Source organism: Mesoplodon mirus (genome assembly GCF_964341445.2).
Source record: "Mesoplodon mirus genome assembly, chromosome: 19".
NCBI classification, from domain to species: domain Eukaryota; kingdom Metazoa; phylum Chordata; class Mammalia; order Artiodactyla; family Ziphiidae; genus Mesoplodon; species Mesoplodon mirus.
In genome coordinates, this window is record NC_138995.1 from 2,264,038 (window position 1) to 2,282,769 (window position 18,732).

Below are 18,732 nucleotides of genomic sequence, written 5' to 3' on the forward strand. Positions count from 1 at the left end.
GACTCTGAGTGTGAAGAAATCCTCAGTACTCTTATGTACTCTGTGCATACTGTGCTTTTTTTTTTTGGCTGCGTTGGGTCTTTGTTGCAGTGCGCGGGCTTCTCATTGAGGTGGCTTCTCTTGTTGCAGAGTACAGGCTCTAGGCGTGTGGGCTTCAGTAGTTGTGGCACGTGGGCTCAGTAGTTGTGGCTTGCGGGCTCTAGAGCGCAGGCTCAGTAGTTGTGGCTCATGGGCTTAGTTGCTCCGCGGCGTGTGGGTCTTCCCAGACCAGGGCTCGAACCCGTGTCCCCTGCATTGGCAGGCGGATTCTTAACCACTGTGCCACAGGGAAGTCCCCATGCTTTTTTGTGTATGTTTAAGATACATTAAAATCCATCTCAGCAGGTCTCAGTGGCTCTTTGAGCGACTATGGGTGGTAGAAAAATACTGTGCCGTTATTTGATTGGCAGTGTTTCTTCTTGGTGGTACATCAGCAGCGGGGTAGCTTATGATCGGTGCTGTCTTGGACGTGGTAGATCATGTGTCTCTAGCACGTGGCACAATGAGAGGCTGCTCTCCCGTGTCCATGCCCCTCCAGGGGCCCGCCCTCTCAGGGGACTGGGTCAGGCCAACCTGCGTCAGGGGGTTGCCTCAGGGGACTGGGTCAGGCCAACCTGCGTCACCTGCAGAGCGGAGTGCTGCTGAAGTCTGCTGGTTTCCAGTCCTTGCCCTTGGTTGGAGCAGCAAGTCCTTTTGGAAGTCAAAGAAAAATATACCAGGAGCAGACAACCTAGAATAGCTGTGCCTATTTAAAATATATAATTGTCAGGGAAGCAGATTGTCTGTTTCAGCATAGAATGGTGTGTCCGTGCTGTGCTCACCCTTCGGGTGTTGGACTTCATGCTTTAGTTGGGTTAGGGTGCGTTCGTGCCACGTGACATGCGGCATATTTTACTTAGAAAACCACGTCAGCAGTACTTTGGGTCGTACATCTAACGCTAGAAAGTTCTCACCTTTAATCGTGGATGTTACTGGTGTTTTATGTGGGTAGCAGCTCACTCTCCCCAAACTTCTTTTTAGTGTTGTTAAAAGATTTAATTATTTTAGACAGAAAAAATGGTGTAGGTACTTTCATTTTAGTGTAGGTAGATTTTGGATGGCACAGCACATTCATTTAAAAATGCCAGCACTTGCCTTGATAAATTCTGGGAGGCCTAGGGAATTTAGAGATGAAGAAGAGAGGTCCCTTTCCTTGATTGGCTTGTATTTTGTGGGGGCTTGAAAAACATTCCTTAGTGATTGTTATGTGATGTGAACCACCAGAGCAGAGGGGAACTCACGTGAATTTCAACAGAGGAGGGACGCCCCGGAGACTGTCAGCCAGCAAACACGACTGGCTGTTTCTCAGAAGATGAAGGCCAGCGCGGGGTGGCAGGAGAGCATCAGAGTTGTTTGGTGTCTCCAACCTCTGCTTTCTCTAACTCAGTGTGCATACAGTGCTTTCCTATTGGTGATAAAATACACTCAGTCATTTCACTTCCCGACCTGAAATCGGCCAGCGCTGCTTCTGGGTTTTAGGGTAAACGTCTTCGGTCGTGGTTTAACCCTTCTTGTGCTGGGCCCTGCTTCCCTCCCCTCTCATCCTGTCCCCTCTGTCGTCCTCGCGCCTTCTGAGTTCAGCTCACCCTTTCCTCGGTGCAGGAGAGCCCTCTGCCCTGGGGAACTTACAGTCGGTTTGTGGAGTCATGAAGTAAAACTGCCTGCTGTTGTCGTAGGAAAAAACAGACACACCGGGCTTTGTAGAACTTCCAGAAAGACCTTTCTGGTGTTTTCTCCCTGCATTCTCCCCCCGCCCCCTGCGATGGAGGATGCTCCCCGCTATTCTGGTACTGACGGCCCTGGCCTGTGTCCCCCCACCAGTTCTGTCCGATTCCTGAGGGCTGGGACCTGGCCTCCCGTCAGCACGCCCCCAGCACTGAACATGTATGGAGTCCTTACTGTTGGGATGAGGTCATTTCTGGTAATTTCTTGATTCCGCATCCACAGTTGCGTAGACTGACCTGAACAGAGGAGGTCCACGTGAGGATGATGTGCTCACACACGTACTCGCAGTCGGGGTCGTCAGGGACTTTCTAACGCTTTGAGGAGCAGCCTTAGGCTCCACGCTTGAGTGATACACTGATCTCTGAATAATTGCGCAAAACAGGAAGTTAAGCGTTAATGGACTTGAGTTACGTGAACATTCTTTCTGTAACAAGCCGAGGGGTAGGTAAACGCTCCATGCAAGAGGCGCACTAGGGCTCGTCCCACTACCGCGCCTGTACCGGCCACGAATCCCTGGACAAGTGTTTTGGGAATTAAGTATGTGGCGTCTGTTTTTAAGGTTTGTTTGTTTATTTGTTTTTAAGGTCTTGTGGTCTGATTCTTCAATAACATCAGTAACCAAATCTTCCTCTGAAGTGACTGAATTTATTTCAAAGGTAAGGTGATTTAAGGGCTCTTACAAAAATTAAAAGGGTCTCATTCCCCACGGACCCCTGGACTGCCAAGTAATTTCCGTGGTTGCGGCCTTCAGCGGGTGCAGTGAGTGCAGTGCCGGGGCTTCGTGCTCCAACAGGGCGAGTGGTCCTCAGGGCCACGGTCCACACTCCTGGTTGCGGAGAACGAGATGGGACAGAAAGATGTGAGTGTGAAGGCGCCCAAGGGGTGTTTGGCTGGTGGTGGTTGTTACAGCTCGGCCGAGGCTGAGGGAGGGGCTCACGTGGCGGCAGTGGGCAGACACTTCACCTTTTTCCACCTTATTCCGTTTACATATTGAATTTTCCTGTTTGTTTTTATTTTTTAAAATTGAAATACAGATGATGTACAACCTGTTTGGTTTCAAATTGATTCAACAAATATCACTTGAACAAGCTGCACTACTAAAGAATTACCTCTTTACCCCCATGTACACGTGTTATATACGTACACACCTGTGTGTCTAAAGTCCCCTGGCCTGGCCTGTACCAGAGCAGTGAACCACTATCTTTGCCGCAATTGTGCAGCTGAAGTAGTCACCTTTGTTGTGTGGAATAACATAGCTGAAGTGTCTCCAAAGTGTGGCTTGCAATTTGATTACAAAATTAAGGATATAATCCTGTAGGAGAAGATCGAGTTGATGGATCCTGCTTGAGAAGCTTGGGCAGTTGTTTGAGTGTGCCTCTTACTTAGGCCTGCCATACACTGAAGGACGCCCCAGCGCCGTGCTTTCTAGGCTTGATTACTGATCCTCCCCGGGGGTTCCCTGTTTCCTCTGCACCACTTAGAGCACTGGATCTCCTCTCCTTTGTGCCTGTCCTCCTGTCTTGTGAAAAAGCGCCTGTCTGGACTCCGCTGATGCTGGCGGACCTTGCCACTCTTTTGTCTGGGTGCTTGCAGTGGCTGACACTCACCTGGCTTTGGGTTCTCTGCCCTTCCTGGTATCTGCCTTGCTGTCTTTCAGTAGTTTTGGAAAATTCTTGTCCATTATCTCTTCAAATATTTCTTCTGCCCCACTCTCTCTTCTCCTGGGCCTTGAGTTATGTGTACTTGACCCTGTCTTCAGGTTTACTTAACGTTTCTCCTCAGCTCTGTCCAGGTTGCTGATGAGCTGAATTCTTCATCTCTAGTACCATGGTTTTGGGGGTTTTGGTTCTTTTGTTTTCTGTAGCTTTTCTGTTTGATACGTCTTTTAATAAAGTCTCCATCTCTCTGGTGAAGTTTCCCACTTGTTCATGCATGTTGTTCATTTTTTTAAACGAAGTCCTATAGTATGTTAAGCACAGTTATTTTCAAGTCCTTGTCTGATAGTGCCAACATCTGGGTTATTTTCCAGTCCGGTTCCGATGATTATCTTGACAATAGAGTCCCCCCTCTTTTTTATCTTATAAATTTTGACTGGACGTTAGACGTCATGTCTAGACGCTGGCCTGGAAACGGGCCTGCTGCTGCATCCGTCCGACCAGCGGTGGGGCTTCGGGCTGGTCTCACCAGGAGCAGAGCCGGTGGGGTTTTGCTGTTGCACCTCAGGCCTCAGGTTCCTCCAGGGAGGCCTGCTGGTCCCTGAGCCTTGAGAGGAGCCTGGAGTGGTCTTGCTTCACCTGTGGCACAGAGGGGATCTCCCTGCTCCGTTGACTCCTCCCTCCCTGGGGAGACTGCTGTTACATGTTGCCTGGTGATAGACGTGCGGTGAGGGTCGAGCGGTTCCCCGTCCTCCTGGTGCAGCCTCAGCTCTAGCCACAGGGTCATGGGGGGCCTTTCTCAGCATCCCTGCCCCTTCCTTCCCCAGCAGCAGCTGACTCGGCTCAGGAGGGCTTCTTGCCCCTTCCTTGGGGCCAGAGGGGTTTTGTTTTTATCTTCCCTGAGAAGCAGGTTATCTCTGCCTGTGACCTGGTGCCGGGAGGACTTTCTCCTCCTCCTCCAGAGGCACGAAGGCATTCTGCCTCACCCCCCAGAAATGGGGGGTTTTGCTTGAGCTCTGGGAGCACGAGCAATCTCGTCCCTTCCCCAGCGGGTTACGGGCTTTTTGCTTTGGATTGAGAGCAGCCTCCAGGGAAAGGCATGGGGTTTCCAGCCTCACCCCCAGGGGCAGCTGCCCCACCCCTGTGCCACCTGTGCAGACTCTCTCCAGCCTCCCCGCCTGTGGAAGGGAGCTCGGGAATGAGGACACAGGCCCCCTGTATCTGGGCTCCGGGCTGACTGCTGTCTGATGCACACTCAGCCTGTGGCGATGTGCTCATCCCAGCCGATCTCTTCTACCTGCTTGTATGGCAGCCATCTCTCTCCCAGGCTCTGCCACGGCTGAGACAGTTCACGTACCCTGTCCTCAGAGGGGCAGGTCCCTCTTGGAATTCGGTTCACATGGTGGCCTTGCAGCTCAGCCCTCTGCTGGGCTCAAGAGCAGGCACAGCTGTGCGGGGTGTTGATCTTCTTCTTGATGTTGTAGTGGGTTGTTGCTTTCCGCATCCCAACTGGACCGAGAACCCCAGGTGGCTCCCAGAATCACAGCAGCAGGTGTTGGCAGCCAGTACCTGCCCAAGGGTTTCCCACAGTGAGGAGTTGTGGTTCTGTAAGATGAATTTTGACATACTTCCTGTGCCTTTTCGTCTTTCAGTTATCTCAGCTGTATCCTGAAGAAAATTTGGAGAAATTCATTCCTTGCTTAGCTGGCCCAGATTCATTTTATGTAGAGCGAAACCACATGGATCTGGAAGCGGACCTGAGGTAATGCTCCTCAGCCCACCCAAGGCCACGGCCAGCAGCCCCTCTGCGGTGCTGCAGCAGCCGATGGCCCTCTGCAGTGTGGGCGGGGCCACACGTGAGCTGCCTAGTCGTCTGAGGGGCTCCTCAGGTGACATGTGGTCTGGATGGTTCAGGTCTCCTGTTTGCCTCTAGGGATTTTCATCAGTTATGGAGAATTTGAAGGATCTTAATAATCTAGGCATGATTTTGAGAATATATAAGTGAAGGAATTTCAAAGTGTATGCCACCATTTAATGTAATTTTGACGGTCTTAATGAAATAAAATCTGCTTCTGTCCTGTAGTTGAAAGGATAAAATGAGGACCTAATAAAAAGTCTCCTGGGCCCAGTGGCTCTGGACCCTTGATGACGTCCTGGCGCGTTGGTCTTGTACATGCGCACAGAGGGCCCCAGGGACTGGGGCCGACATCAGAGTGCCACACAGCAGCTGTGACGGCCCCAGTTGTGCTCATGGCCCAGGTCGTGGGCCCTGAAAGACTCGATTCATACAGTGTAATACAGTGTAAATAAGGAAAGGGGCACCACGAAACAGTATGAATCATACTAAGAATGAAACTGAATAAAGCAAGAAAAATATAGGTTAAGGCACTTCTGTTTAGTTTTCCTCTGCTATATATATCTCTTAATTGAAAATTAAAATTTCTCTCCCAGTTGCTTTTTGGTAACACGTTTTAATGCTGATAAAACCACTCTGTTTCATTTCTAGGTATTTGGCTTCTTTACCTTCTCACATATTAAAAAATGACTATGTTAAGAAATTTTTCAGCACTTCATCTCCCATCCAACAGCTTCAAAGTCCAAGTGAGTTTGTAAAATATAATTCAATAAAAGTAGAAACATTTTTGTGATCTGTAAATAAATTATATCTATTTTAACTTGTAGGTCCTGGCAACCCTTCCCTGTCTAAAGTTGGTACCATGATGGGCGTGTCTGGAAGGTGAGACTTCTACCATGTAACCAACACATTTCCAGTCAGCCTTGTTACAGAGCTTACTTTTCATTTTGTGTAAATAGTTGTTTCTAGAGTTTAAGTCATTCTTGATCTTAGTCTTGAATAATAATATTGAGAGAAGAATTGGATAGAGATAATCCACTTTTTGATTTCTTAAAAAAAAAAAAAGTGGTTCTCTGAGCCCCTGGAATTAGAATTCCCAAAGACCCTTATTGCAAATGCCAGTTACTGGGCCCTGCACATTCTAGGAAACCAAAATTTCTGAGAATCTTCATTTTTACAAGCTCCTGGGGAGTGATTAAGCCCATGAAGGGCCAGAGTCGCTGCTCTAGAGGTCCCTCTGCCAGCACGGGGCCCGACAGTGATGGTGGCAGTGCTCGGGTGACAGACAGACTGCACATCTGGACTGACAGCCAACATTAAAATGGGCTAACATCACAGACGGTGTGTACACGCGTGCACGTGCACACACACATGGTTCTGTGAGCTCTAGTCAGGTAATGAGGTCTTTGAAGGTGCTGACTTTCTTCACCCTCTACCTGGAGTGTGTAAACATGGAATATGTCAGTTTGCAGTTTAGTGTGGAAGGGGCAGGGACAGAGAGTGATGCTTTTGCTCCTTCAGCTTTCTAGAATTTACTTTTCAAAAAAACAATTAATTTGAATATTAAAGATTTTGGAGTTGGTTTTAATATATGATTATCAGTATCATCCTGTGATAGAAGCAACAGAAAGAAACTAGGCAGCAAAGCCAAAAGTCTGGTGGTGACACACAGACGTGTATATATATATATAATATGTACACACGTACTCAAGCGCAGCATCGAGATGGGTACATACACGTCCGTGCATGCACACGTCCACGCCTACAGACGTTCACCCCAGGGTGGTGTTGGCAGTAGCTCTGGCGCCAGCAGTGGACGTGGCTGCAGATGCAGTCCAGGCTGTAGGAGCTGGTCCTCGGTGGAGGCCATGGTCTTTGAAAGCTACCTGTCTGCTGTCCTCGCAGGCCTGTGTGCGGAGTGGCCGGCATCCCGTCCTCTCAGGGCGGCGCCCAGCATCACGTGCAGCACTCGGCCAGCACGTCTGCCTTGCCCCACTGCTCGCACGCGGCGGGTGCCGGCTCAGCTCTGGCCTACCGGACCCCGATGGACAGCTCGCCCGCTATCTTGATGCCTTCTAGCCTGCAGGCCCCGCAGACCCAGGAGCAAAATGGGATTTTAGACTGGCTTCGGAAACTGCGTTTGCACAAGTACTACCCCGTCTTTAAACAGCTCACGATGGAGAAGGTACGTTGGTTACTAGCAGGCAGGGGGAATGTGCTTGTTGTCTCAGGTAACCCGTCATTCTGTGGACCTCATTCCTGGAGGAACTGAGTTGGGTTTCTGCAGTGTATGTGTCGTGGAGGTCATACCACCTGGTCCTTAACACCTGCAGATGCGTGTCCCCACAAGTCCTGTGAGCTTGCTGGAGGGGCCATGGATTTGAATTTGGAGGCTACCTGCAGCTGAAGCAAAAGCTGGATCACAGTTGTTTGTAAACAAACAGCTTTCTTAAGATAGTTTGGGGTCTTCCCAAACGAGACACTCACTGTCTGTGACTGAGGGCTATGTCTCCAGCAGCCCTTCAGTGGGTAGAGGTAGTGAATTGTGGGCCCCGCGTCCCCCTTTCTTAGACGCCCCTCAGCGCAGCCTTTTACAAGAGCCCAGTGCAAAAGGGTTGTCTGATGACCTGCCTTCATATAGCCTCCTAGAGCTAAAGGAATAGATGAATTTTATGTCTTTCAAGCAATCCTACATAGCAGTTATCTTTTACAGTACAGTATTGACAAGGAACATTTTTTCACTGTTAAAAAAATTCTGAAATTTCTTAAGTTTCAGTGTCACTGGTAAAAGTAAATCAGACCTGTATGTGATGTTTGAACTCTGAGCTCCCCCTGCTGGATAAAGTGACTTGGTGCCTTTTATCTCTGCAAATGTTTCATTTGTCCAGAAATCTGCAATTGAAGAATCTAGAAATCAAGCTTTTACTGCTAATAAAAAACACATTTTAAGTAAATTTTCAACACTCTCAGTTTAGGATTCACAAGTCTTAAAAACAACAGATTTTACTAACTTTGGTCATGATCAGTTTTAAAAGTTTTAGCGTAATGTATGAGTTGAAAAGGCTAAGATCACAGATCATGTTATGGACCGTTGTGAGAACCAAGTATCATCGTTTTTCTTAGTATGAGGCCATGGGTTAGGTCACCGTTTAGTCTGGATGGCACCTACTTTTCTGGATCACTGGCTACCCAGCAAAGTTGCTGTTGTCCCTAAAATGACCATGATCTCAAGAAAAAAGAGCCACTAAAGAAGACTGCTCCTGTCTGTTGGAGGGAGAGCCCCGGGAGGGGAGACGCTTCCACCCGCTGCATCTCTGCAGCAGTTGAGACGCAGAACACTGTCTCAGTCTCCTGCCCGCATAGCACGGACCTTCCAGGTGCCCAGTCTTCACCCAGCTGTCACTCAGACGCCTGTGCTGAAGGCTCAGTGGACACAGCTCGTGACCCTCAGACGCACAATGAGCGTCTTATATTTTGGACCCTGGACACCAAGTCATTTAGCAAGTAAATGTTTTACAGTGTTCCCCAGTCTTTTATTATCTACTTAAGTTTGATCTGTTTACATATCCTAGAGGTAGAATACATTTATGAAATTAAACTCCAAGTTCTTTGTTTTCAGAATCCTAATTAATTCTCAAACTTTGTAATTTGTTTCTTCTGTGGAAGTTTCTGAGCCTTACGGAAGAAGATCTAAATAAATTTGAATCCCTCACCATGGGAGCAAAGAAAAAACTCAAGACTCAACTGGAGCTGGAGAAGTGAGTGAGATTGTTTACGAAATGTATCTTCATTTTAGTTTCTAACATGCGGAACAGATGCTAGGACTTATTACTGCTGATTGCTTATCAAACCTTAATTAATGCTCTTAAAATTCTACAAATGTGGCTTTGGTTTGCGAGGAAGGACCCTTTAGAGTGAATCTGACAAGTCAGGATGCGTTATCTTCCGCCCTGGAGATTATTTGGATGGCAATCACCCGTCTTGAGTAGAGCCTGTGAAGCACGGAGAGGCTCCGCAGCAGAACTGAACGCGCGCTTGTTGGTGTGCTTTCCTGTCGCACAGGGAGAAGTCAGAGAAACGGTGCCTGAACCCTTCGGCCCCTCCCCCAGTCAGCAGCAGCGGAGTGGCCCGCGTTCCCCCCACCAGCCACGTGGGGCCTGTGCAGCCGGTGCGAAGCAGCCATGCTGCAGGTGGGTGGGGCCGGGCGCGCCTGAACCTGGGACCCTTCGGAGGAGGGCCAGGCCACAGGTCACGCCCCTTTTCCCTTTCTGTTTTCTAGTGCTTAGAGTTACTTTTCATTATTTTAGTTTATTTTTAAATTCATTTATTTAACTTTTGGCTGTGTCGGGTCCTCGTTGCTGCTCGTGGGCTTTCTCTAGTTGCGGCGAGCGGGGGCCACTCTTCGTTGTGGTGCGTGGGCTTCTCATTGCAGTGGCTTCTCTTGTTGCAGAGCACGGGCTCTAGGTTCGTGGGCTCAGTAGTTGTGGTGCATGGGCTTAGTTGCTCCGCGGCATGTGGGATCTTAGTTCCCTGACCAGGGCTTGAACCCGTGTCCCCTGCATTGGCAGGTGGACTCTTGACCACTGAGCCACCACGGAAGTCCCAAAATGGGGACTTTTCTGTTTCCATTTTCTCGTACTTAAGAGTTACTTTTCATTATTTTAGCTTTTATAGTTTCTGCGACAGGAAAATAGAAGGGACATTTGGGTTAGAAGCTGGAGACTGGTGACTCGCCTGAAGTGGTTTGGGCAAAAGCATTAGACCCAGAAACTGCTCTGGCGAAAGGGAAACAGTAGGAAGCGTGCAAAATAGATGAAAACCTCTCCCCCCGCCCCCCCCCCCGACCGTGGCAGGTGCGGAGAGGTGGCTTTAGGCCGTCGCCCTGCAGGTCCGTCCTGACGTCCTTGATGCCGCACCACCAGCCTTCCTCCTCTGCTGCCTGCCGTCCTCTCCTCGGTAGGAGCTGGAGGACCACGGCAACAGCTGTTCTGCTGTTTTCCTCACGCACTAGAAATATCAAGAGTGACAGTAAACCAGGAAGAAAAAACGTCAGTCCATCTTTTCAGTGCTTATTTGACTGAAAAGGTCTTATGTCCCTGGGCCTCAGAAAACGGAGGTCTCTGTTTGTGGAGGTAGGCTGTTGTAGCACCCAGTGGTTTGGGGATCCTTCTCCTGTCCTGCAGCGTTTGCTTGGGGAGGCTGAGCGCACGGCCACGTGTGTGTCTGCTGCCTGGCGAGCTTGTGAGCCTCAGCCCTGTATGAATAGGGACAGGACAGGACCTGGCTCCTTGGGATTGCTGAGGAGCCCGATAGGCATGCATGTGGGTGGGAGAGGAGGGCGCGGTCGGCGCTGGCTGGCTCAGCCCCCGTCGGTGTCCCGCGGCTCGTGGACCTTGGTGCCACCTTTGGGCCGTCACCTGTGCCTTGTCCGCAGCGCTGCGGGTGGAGGTGGCGCAGACCCCGCACCAGACGGCCCGGGAAGGCAGCTCCTCCGAGTGTTCCAGCTCCTCGCCGAGCCCGATGGGCGTGCAGGCCCGGGAAGAGAGCTCGGACAGCGCGGAGGAGAACGACAGACGTAAGGACGCCCCGCGCGGCTCGCGCCGTGCCGCCCGCGCCCTGGTCTGTGGAAGCCGGGCTGACGCTGTTTCCACCCCTCTAGGTGTGGAGATCCACTTGGAGGGCTCTGACAAGGAGAAGCCGGTGATGCTGCTGAACCATTTCACTTCGAGCTCCGCCAGGCCCACAGCCCAGGTCCTCCCCGTGCAGAACGAAGCAGGCTCCAATCCGTCGGGCCACCACCCGCTGCCCCCGCAGATGATGACGGCGGCCTCGCACATCGCGCCCATCCGGATGCTGAACTCTGTGCACAAGGCGGAAAGGGGGGGCGCGGACATGAAGCTCCTCTCGTCCTCTGTGCACTCGCTGCTGTCTCTCGAGGAGCGCAGTAAAGTCTCTGGACCAAGAAGCGGCATCAAAGCGGACAAGAGCTTTGGCAGCAGCATGACGGACACGCTGCCCGCGTCCGCCCCCCACCAGCCCATGCAGGCCCTTTCTGGCCTCACCGAGAGCAGCTCTGTGCCGCCCACCGTCCCCTTTGGTCCCCGCACCACAGTCGTCCACGCGTCCGCCCTCGACAGGGTGCTGAAGCCGGCACAGCAGCCGGCCCTGGCGGTGGAGACCGGCACTGCTGCCGCACGGACCTCCAGCACCGTCTTCCACGTGGCTCGGCCACCCGTCAAACTCCTGGTGTCCTCGCCTGTCCCTGCAGATTCTGCCGTGCCTGGGCAAACCTCCTGTTCCGGCAACGTGCAGACCAGCGTGCCCCCTGCCACAGTAAACCCTCGGGGTGCCCTGTACACAGCCAGCACCAAAGCTGCCTTCTCTGCGGTGAGCAGTGGGCCCGTGGGCCCCCTGCAGGGCAGCTTCTGCGCAAACGGCAGCACTGCCTCTGCCGGTAGCCACCCCGCCACGTCCTTCGCCAGCATGGCCACCGTGCCCAGCTGCCCCGCCCCCAGCTCCAGCCCCGCGCTCTCCTCGGTCCCCGAAAGCAGCTTCTACGGCGGCGGCGGCGGCGGCTCCCCCGGAAACCTCCCCGCCTCGGCCCAGAGCCACCACCACCACCACCACCATCAGCAGCAGCCCGCGCCCGCCCCGCCCCCTGGCTGCGTCGTGTGCACGTCCTGCGGCTGCAGCGGGAGCTGCGGCTCGAGCGGCCTAACTGTCAGCTACGCCAACTACTTCCAGCACCCGTTCTCGGGGCCGTCCGTCTTCCCCTTCCCGTTCCTGCCCTTCAGCCCCCTGTGCGGCAGTGGCTACGTGGGCGCCCAGCAGTACGGCGGCGGCGCCTTCCCGGTCGTGCACTCGCCCTACGGCAGCGGCGTGGGCCCCGAGCCCGTGCTGGGCGGCCAGTCGGCCTTCACCGTCCCGCCCGCGCAGAACTTCATGGGGGCGGCGGGCGTCTACCAGGCCCAGGGCCTGGTGGGCAGTAGCAACGGCTCCAGTCACAAAAAGAGCGGGAATCTGTCGTGTTACAACTGTGGGGCCACCGGTCACCGCGCTCAGGACTGCAAGCAGCCGTCCATGGACTTCAACCGGCAAGGTAAAGGCCCCCGAGGTGGAGCGCTCCAGACAGGAGTGTCCTTTCTGTGAAAGTAATAGTCAACTTCCTTTTTTTTTTTTTTTTAAAGCAAGCAAGAAATGGTTTTTCAAATGCTCTCTGAAAAAGCACGAAACTCTTGATGGGCCGTGCAGCCCCCAGAAGGGCTGCTTTGGTTCTGAGACTGTCTTTGTGATTTCAGCCTGCTCCTCATTTTAGAGTGTGGCTAGCTGGCTGTGGCCCAGTGGCTCCTTGGTCTGTTATTTTGTGCCACGTGACTGGGGAGGAAGCATGGGTGATTTCGTGCCACCGCCGGTGTTTTAACTGAGAACCGAGGGCGTGGCATGTGAGTTCAGGCGCTACAGGTGGAACTCGCTGTCCCCGCTTCTCTTCCCCCGTCTAGAGTGGCAGTGGCCATGGCCGTGGGTGTTGTGTGGCGGCTACGTGGTGTCCTCACTCTCTGTGCTGCATCTTCTTCCTTCCCCCTTTGCTGCTCTTTCTTGTCTCCTTTAGTCAAGTGTGTGTCTGCTGTCGTTACCACACCAGGCTTGTTCTTGCTGTTTTTCTTGGAAAAATTAGGCTGGGCATTGGGAAAACTGGCCCCAGCCTGCGACTGCTCACTGTGCGACCTCGGATAGTCAGCCACTTGCTTTCTGGAGACTTTTGAGGGTTGTTCCAGACCTGCCTGTGCCCCTTAGTCACCTGGAGAGCTTTACAGACAACTTGGAATCAGGTCTGGTGGCAGGTGGAGTGACTGTGGGCTGTGGCCGCGCCCCCTCCCCCGTTGATAGAGGTGGTGCTGCATCTCCTGACGCAGCGAGCCCAGAGGCCTGTGGTGGCGGCCAGGCCTCCCTTGCCCTGTCCCAAGGAAGGGGGCCAATTCTGTGCTGTCTGAGCTCCCAAAGGATGAAGAAACAGACTGGGAACTCTTCAGTCTTTTTCAACCCTTCTCTGATTTGATAAACTTGTTAAGATAACGTCCAGTTTGCGGGGTGGAGCCAGGGGAGTTGGGAGTGGTCAGAACAGGTGGTCTAGATTCCCAGCACCCAGATCTTGACCAGTGACTCTGGAAATAACTTTGGACAGATCATGGCAGTAATTCTATGGTGATTCAAATTTGATCTCTTTTTTTTCCCCTCTCTAGGTACTTTTAGGTTGAAATATGCCCCTCCAGCAGAAAGTCTGGACTCCACAGATTGATATTTTTCTCTGGCAACAGAACACTATTAAGCCATGGAGACCTAAGGAAAATTAAATACAAAACTGAGAAGTCTAGTTGCTGTTGAGCTCAATATTTTTAATCCAAAGGTGCTTTACTTTACTAGACTGGATAGAAAACCTAGCGTAGGAATGCATCAAACTCAGTTTTATTGCCAAAATCCTAGACGGGAGCTTGATGTCAGGACTGGCCTAGTGGGTATCTCCACTGTGGGTGAAAATTGGCCACCTCCACCCTTGGTTGCAATGCAGAGGCCTCCCGTCTCCTGAAGAGCATTGCCGTAATTGGTCCTTCTAGGCTCACACGTAATTCCAGGGCAGCTACGTGAGGTTGGAATCGAGAAACTGAAGGTCGGAGTTCTCCAAGTGGAGTTCTACCAGTCGGACTCTTGACACCCCTGGTGAGGGAAAATGTCGCCTTTGTTCTGTTCTGTTCTGTTCTGTTGCGTTCTTAAAGTGGTTAGGCACTAACCTCTGGGCTTTTTAAGGATTGCACTACCGAAGGATGTAAACTGATGTCGATTTCTGCAGTTCTGGGAGGCAAACTCCCTGAGACCAGTCAGTGCAAGATGCTCAGAGACTCCGTTTCTAGAGTCCGCACCAGCAGGCTACATGATTCAGTACACAACGGGGATTTGAGTGCTTCCTTCCCTCCTTCAAAGCACTTGCAGCAGTTTCAGGGTTTTTTTTTTTGTTTTTCCTGCAAATAAATTTAAACTACATTGTTAAATAGAAATAGTTACTTGCAACAACGTGATTTCTAAAAGGGTCCAAGTCCCAGAGAATCCCTAGTAGTCAAAGCTTTGAGGACACCTTCCTTCCCAGCCCTCCCGAGCCTTGAGTCCTGTCGTCTTCCACCACGGAGGAACTCTGGCAGAGACGCGATAGCGGCACACCTCGTGGGCGGCACTGATGGATGTTGCACATCCTTAGCCAAGTTTGCAAGTTCTTGTATCTCCCACGGACCTCCCAAGGACCCCAAGGCTCACTGCTAACGGATTCACACTTGAGACAGACATTTCAACAACAATAATACAGTCCATTTATAATCTCTGAGCAAACGATTTGAAATTTTCTCCTGTCAACTTCTTTTGTATTAGGCCGTGTATCAATAGTTAGTTCCGTTAAAAATTACCCGGAAAACTACAATAGAAAGTGGTAAGACTCTGAAAGAGAATACACGGACAGGACAGAGCTACAAGATCTGCAGAAGTCTAGTTTTACCAAGGTGGGAAATAAAGTCCACCACACAGCTCTCAGTTTCACCCCATTGCAATGATAGCTTTTGGTCCGAAAGTTAGGGACTTGAAGCCTCAAGGCTAAAGGGAATTTTCTGCTCAAACAATATCGTTTTAAATGCTAAAGCCTTCAATATTAAAATATTGATTGGTAAGGCCTTGCCCAGGGATATTCCAGCTGAATATTTATTTAAAAAAAGAAAATCACAATACTCAGACCACTCTTAAAATGGGACAATCAGCCTCATGTAAAATTGGTGTAAATCAAAAGAATACCGTAGAATTTGAGGCATTGTGATGTAAGGCTTCAAATTTTGAGATCAGTTTCCTGCTTCATGGGAACTAAAGCAGAAAGTTGTTACATTTTTTTATGAAAGGCTTTTAGTAGCGTTTTTAAGAGTTTTATTTTAGTAGAGTTTTATTTCTATGCAATGCAGAATTGACAGACCTCTGTATTCTTCTCTCTCTTCCTGGTACACAGTATTACACACAGTTTTGAAGTAATGATGATGCTTACAACAGCATTTTGGGGGAATGTTACATTGATCTCTTAAATTATAAACACTACAAGATGTCAGAATTACGAGAACTGACACAACTTTGCCTTAAAGAGTACTAGACTGGAACTTGTCATATTATGTTAAAGGAAGACTTAGGGTGTTCATTGATGTTTACGATTTTAATATTTCTGAAGGCCGTTGCAGTGGCCTGGATATGTGCTGAAAGCCAAACTTTTAAAACTTTTGGTTTTTTAAACAAAGAACTATTTTAAATAAATCCTATTTCAACGCAGTGAAATTGTTGAAAACTGTCTCATAACAAAAGAAAAAAATCATATTTAGGTTTTTTGTTTTAGTGGTCAGTATTGGGGAATGAAAGTGTGTCTGTTGTTACCCTTATAACTGTTTTAATATTAGAGGTTAGCGTTCAATACGACAAAAAATTTAAACAAACTTCAATTTGAAGTATGACGTTCAAATTGAGGGAAATAAGTTCAGACATTGTGTGGCTGTGTTCCAGTCATCAGAGGTCTTAGAGAAACTTCCAGCTGCCTTTGAAAGTGCATGTGTAGCGTGAGGTCTCCAGTGAGGCCATTCCGAGTTGAGAGTGGTAAAACGTAAACGTGAGACACCAGGACACACAGCATTCAGCTGCCGCTCCGTGAGACCTCTTCCCAAGTGAATCCCATACTTCAACTTGGGAATATTTGCTAGCAGTATTCTCTGATGAAATTTCTCTCCAGAAGCAACCAGTCAGTGAGCCTAAAGAGCATTTGGCATTTCCTCAGAGGACGTCCTCATCAGCTAGAAACACAGATCAGACTGACCCTTTCAACTACTTATTTTCCTGAAATTGTGGGCTCAGTTTCCAAATGCTGTGGCAACCAGGTAGGTGTGGCACTAGCCACTTTGCTCTGTGTAGTCTGTCATATTTTAAAGTTTCTAACCCCATTTTTTATCTCCATGAATGGGGAAAGTGGAATGTACAGATTGAAGTAGAATACAACGTTGGGATAAAACACTAATCTTTTTTTTTTTTTTTAAGCAGAACACTCAATTTTCTACCTTATTTTCTAATTTTTATTTTATGATTATATTGAACATTGGAAAGTGTATAAGTGTTAAAAACTTCTAATTGCTAAAGAGCACTGAGAAAATGGGAGCTAGCACTTAGAATAATAAAGACAAAGCTATTTTCTTGAAAGCAGACATGTGATTGGGTATTTTAAAAAACCAGCATCATTTATAATCTCCAAAAAATTACACGAGTCAGCTTGTTAAGACAGTAGTCAGTAGGTTCAGTATTTTAATTCACTAATTAGAATTCTAGGTCCTTTATCGCAAGAAGTCCACCTAGTTAGTTTACACGGCACACTACGTATGGAGACGCATAGCAGGTAGTAACTTTGCCTGGCATTAAGCAGCTGTAATGCGTTCCTGTTTGAGCGCAGGCTGACCGAGGCTTATATCTATCCACTCACTGCAGTGTTGCTAGTGAGCACTTGCTGAGCAGGAAGTGGGTTGCGCCCTCCTCGCTCCCTGTCGTCGGTCACTCTTCCTGCTTCTGTGGTGGCTTATTTGATGCCTTGCTAGTTTTACACACTGATAACTGATGGCGTTACATGTTGAAGTCTTAAAGGCTGTAAGGGAAACCCTGACGCTGCTCAGCTCAAACACCCGTCCCAGTGGATGGGCCTGTGGAGCCTGAGCGGGTTGGCCGTCCTTTCCAAAGTGCAGATGACTCCCAAAGAATGAGGCAGGGGACATTTAAAGCCATGGGTTCTGAAGGGGCTCCATTACTGAAAAGCCCCGAGGTTCTGAGTCAAAGTGAGTTATCTTTAATCAACACTCGCAAACTACGTACTGTGCTGGTTGAGGCCAAAGGTCAATGTTACTACACTGTTATTGGAGGGAGGGGCGCGCCTGCCAGGTCACCCCAGTGTTAAGAGGCGCCTCACATGCGTAAAGTTCTTAGATGCACAAAGACAGGCTTTGGTACTGAAACTGAAGACCTCGTGTACACTCAAGAATCTTCACAGCTTCTATTGGACATATTTTCTTTTTAGGAATGAAGGAAAATTCTCCCATTTTTGAGCCATTCTTTTATGTCAATTCTACAAAATTGCATGTAACTTTATAAATATTTTTAAAAGATATAGTTTTGTAAATATTTAATATTCTGCTAATTTGATTTTGAATTGTAAATGTCAAGTATTCTGTTTTTGGGGTTTTTATGTTTTATTATACTTTGTTAAAAAGGAAAAATTGTACATTTTTAGAATGTTTTTATGAGTCAATTTAATGTACTGAAAATAAAAATTAAAAAAAAAGTTTCTTTTTATTAGGTCTTTGTCTCATAGAGTATGAAGCACACACATCCTTTCAAATCACGATCCTCCAAACTAGGGAGTCTGTCCTTTCCGCCTTCTTCCCAGCATTACAAAAGGGACACCTGGTCTTAGATCCATTTTCTATCAAGTTTCCTAGGTTTTTTTAAAATGTCCTTGCTGTGACTAGAAATGTGAATTGATTTGGGGTTGGATTAAAGATGTTCCAGCTCTCAGGTACCCGCGAACAATCAAGGTTATCAGCATTACTAGATCAAGTATCCTTTGGACGTTTCCAAACTCATGATGAATGTGCCCTGCCACCTAAGGCCACGTCCTCTCTGGACTTGGGCTGGTGCTGTGCTCGCCCAGGACTGCGGTGCTGTCCTGAGCAGTGCCAGGCCCCAGAGGGAGAATTCTGGGGCTTTTCCCCCAGCAGGAGTCCCCCATTTTCTCTTGGTCTTGTCGTCAGACCTGTGGTTACCCGGAGGAAAACGTGCACACGGTTCTCGGACTAGTCAGGGCCCCTGTCAGGGAAGTAGCATCAGGAGACACAGCTGGCCACTCCTGGCACCTGCTAGCAGCCCCTCTGGTCACTTCCAGGGCCTCTGAGGGTGGAGGGCATGTGCGCATCTGCTGTTTGCAACGTACGCGGCTCCCGACACGGCCACGTCAGGTACCATGTGCCGCACAAAGCCCCACACACTCTCAGTACTCCTCGTGTTACACTTTTGTTCATTTATATCAGGTTTTCAAGTGCCTGTTCCCAGAAAACACTTAGGTCGCTCCCCCATCCCTTCTCCCCATACTTTGTGGCACATCTGTACCTTTAAGAGAATTGAGTTTTTTGAAGGCAGGGCCTTGACCAATGTGAGCAAGGCGCTTGTGACAAGGCAGAGACCTTCAGAGGTGGGTGTCCCTCCACCCTGGCACAGTGAAGCCAGCCTCAGCACTCCTCGTTAGAAAGGATGTGACCCACTTGGCTTTGGATGGTATAGACTGCAAGGCTCAAATACTAATCCATTAAACTGAACTTTGAG

The 18,732-nt window shown here is 49.5% G+C and overlaps 1 protein-coding gene across 1 annotated transcript in view; it reads left to right on the plus strand.

The window, feature by feature from the left end:
* The window catches only part of ZCCHC14 (zinc finger CCHC-type containing 14), a 58,285-nt gene extending 42,628 nt beyond the window's left edge, over positions 1-15,657 (plus strand). Inside the window, exons 4-13 of the mRNA XM_082607565.1 lie at positions 2,388-2,459; positions 5,111-5,220; positions 5,965-6,059; positions 6,141-6,195; positions 7,219-7,498; positions 8,980-9,071; positions 9,376-9,503; positions 10,748-10,888; positions 10,973-12,412; positions 13,554-15,657. Of these exons, the coding sequence (XP_082463691.1) occupies positions 2,388-2,459; positions 5,111-5,220; positions 5,965-6,059; positions 6,141-6,195; positions 7,219-7,498; positions 8,980-9,071; positions 9,376-9,503; positions 10,748-10,888; positions 10,973-12,412; positions 13,554-13,609 (2,469 nt within the window). The 3' untranslated portion in view covers positions 13,610-15,657. The remainder of the gene's footprint in view (positions 1-2,387; positions 2,460-5,110; positions 5,221-5,964; positions 6,060-6,140; positions 6,196-7,218; positions 7,499-8,979; positions 9,072-9,375; positions 9,504-10,747; positions 10,889-10,972; positions 12,413-13,553) is intronic.
* The last annotated feature ends 3,075 nt before the right edge of the window (positions 15,658-18,732 follow it).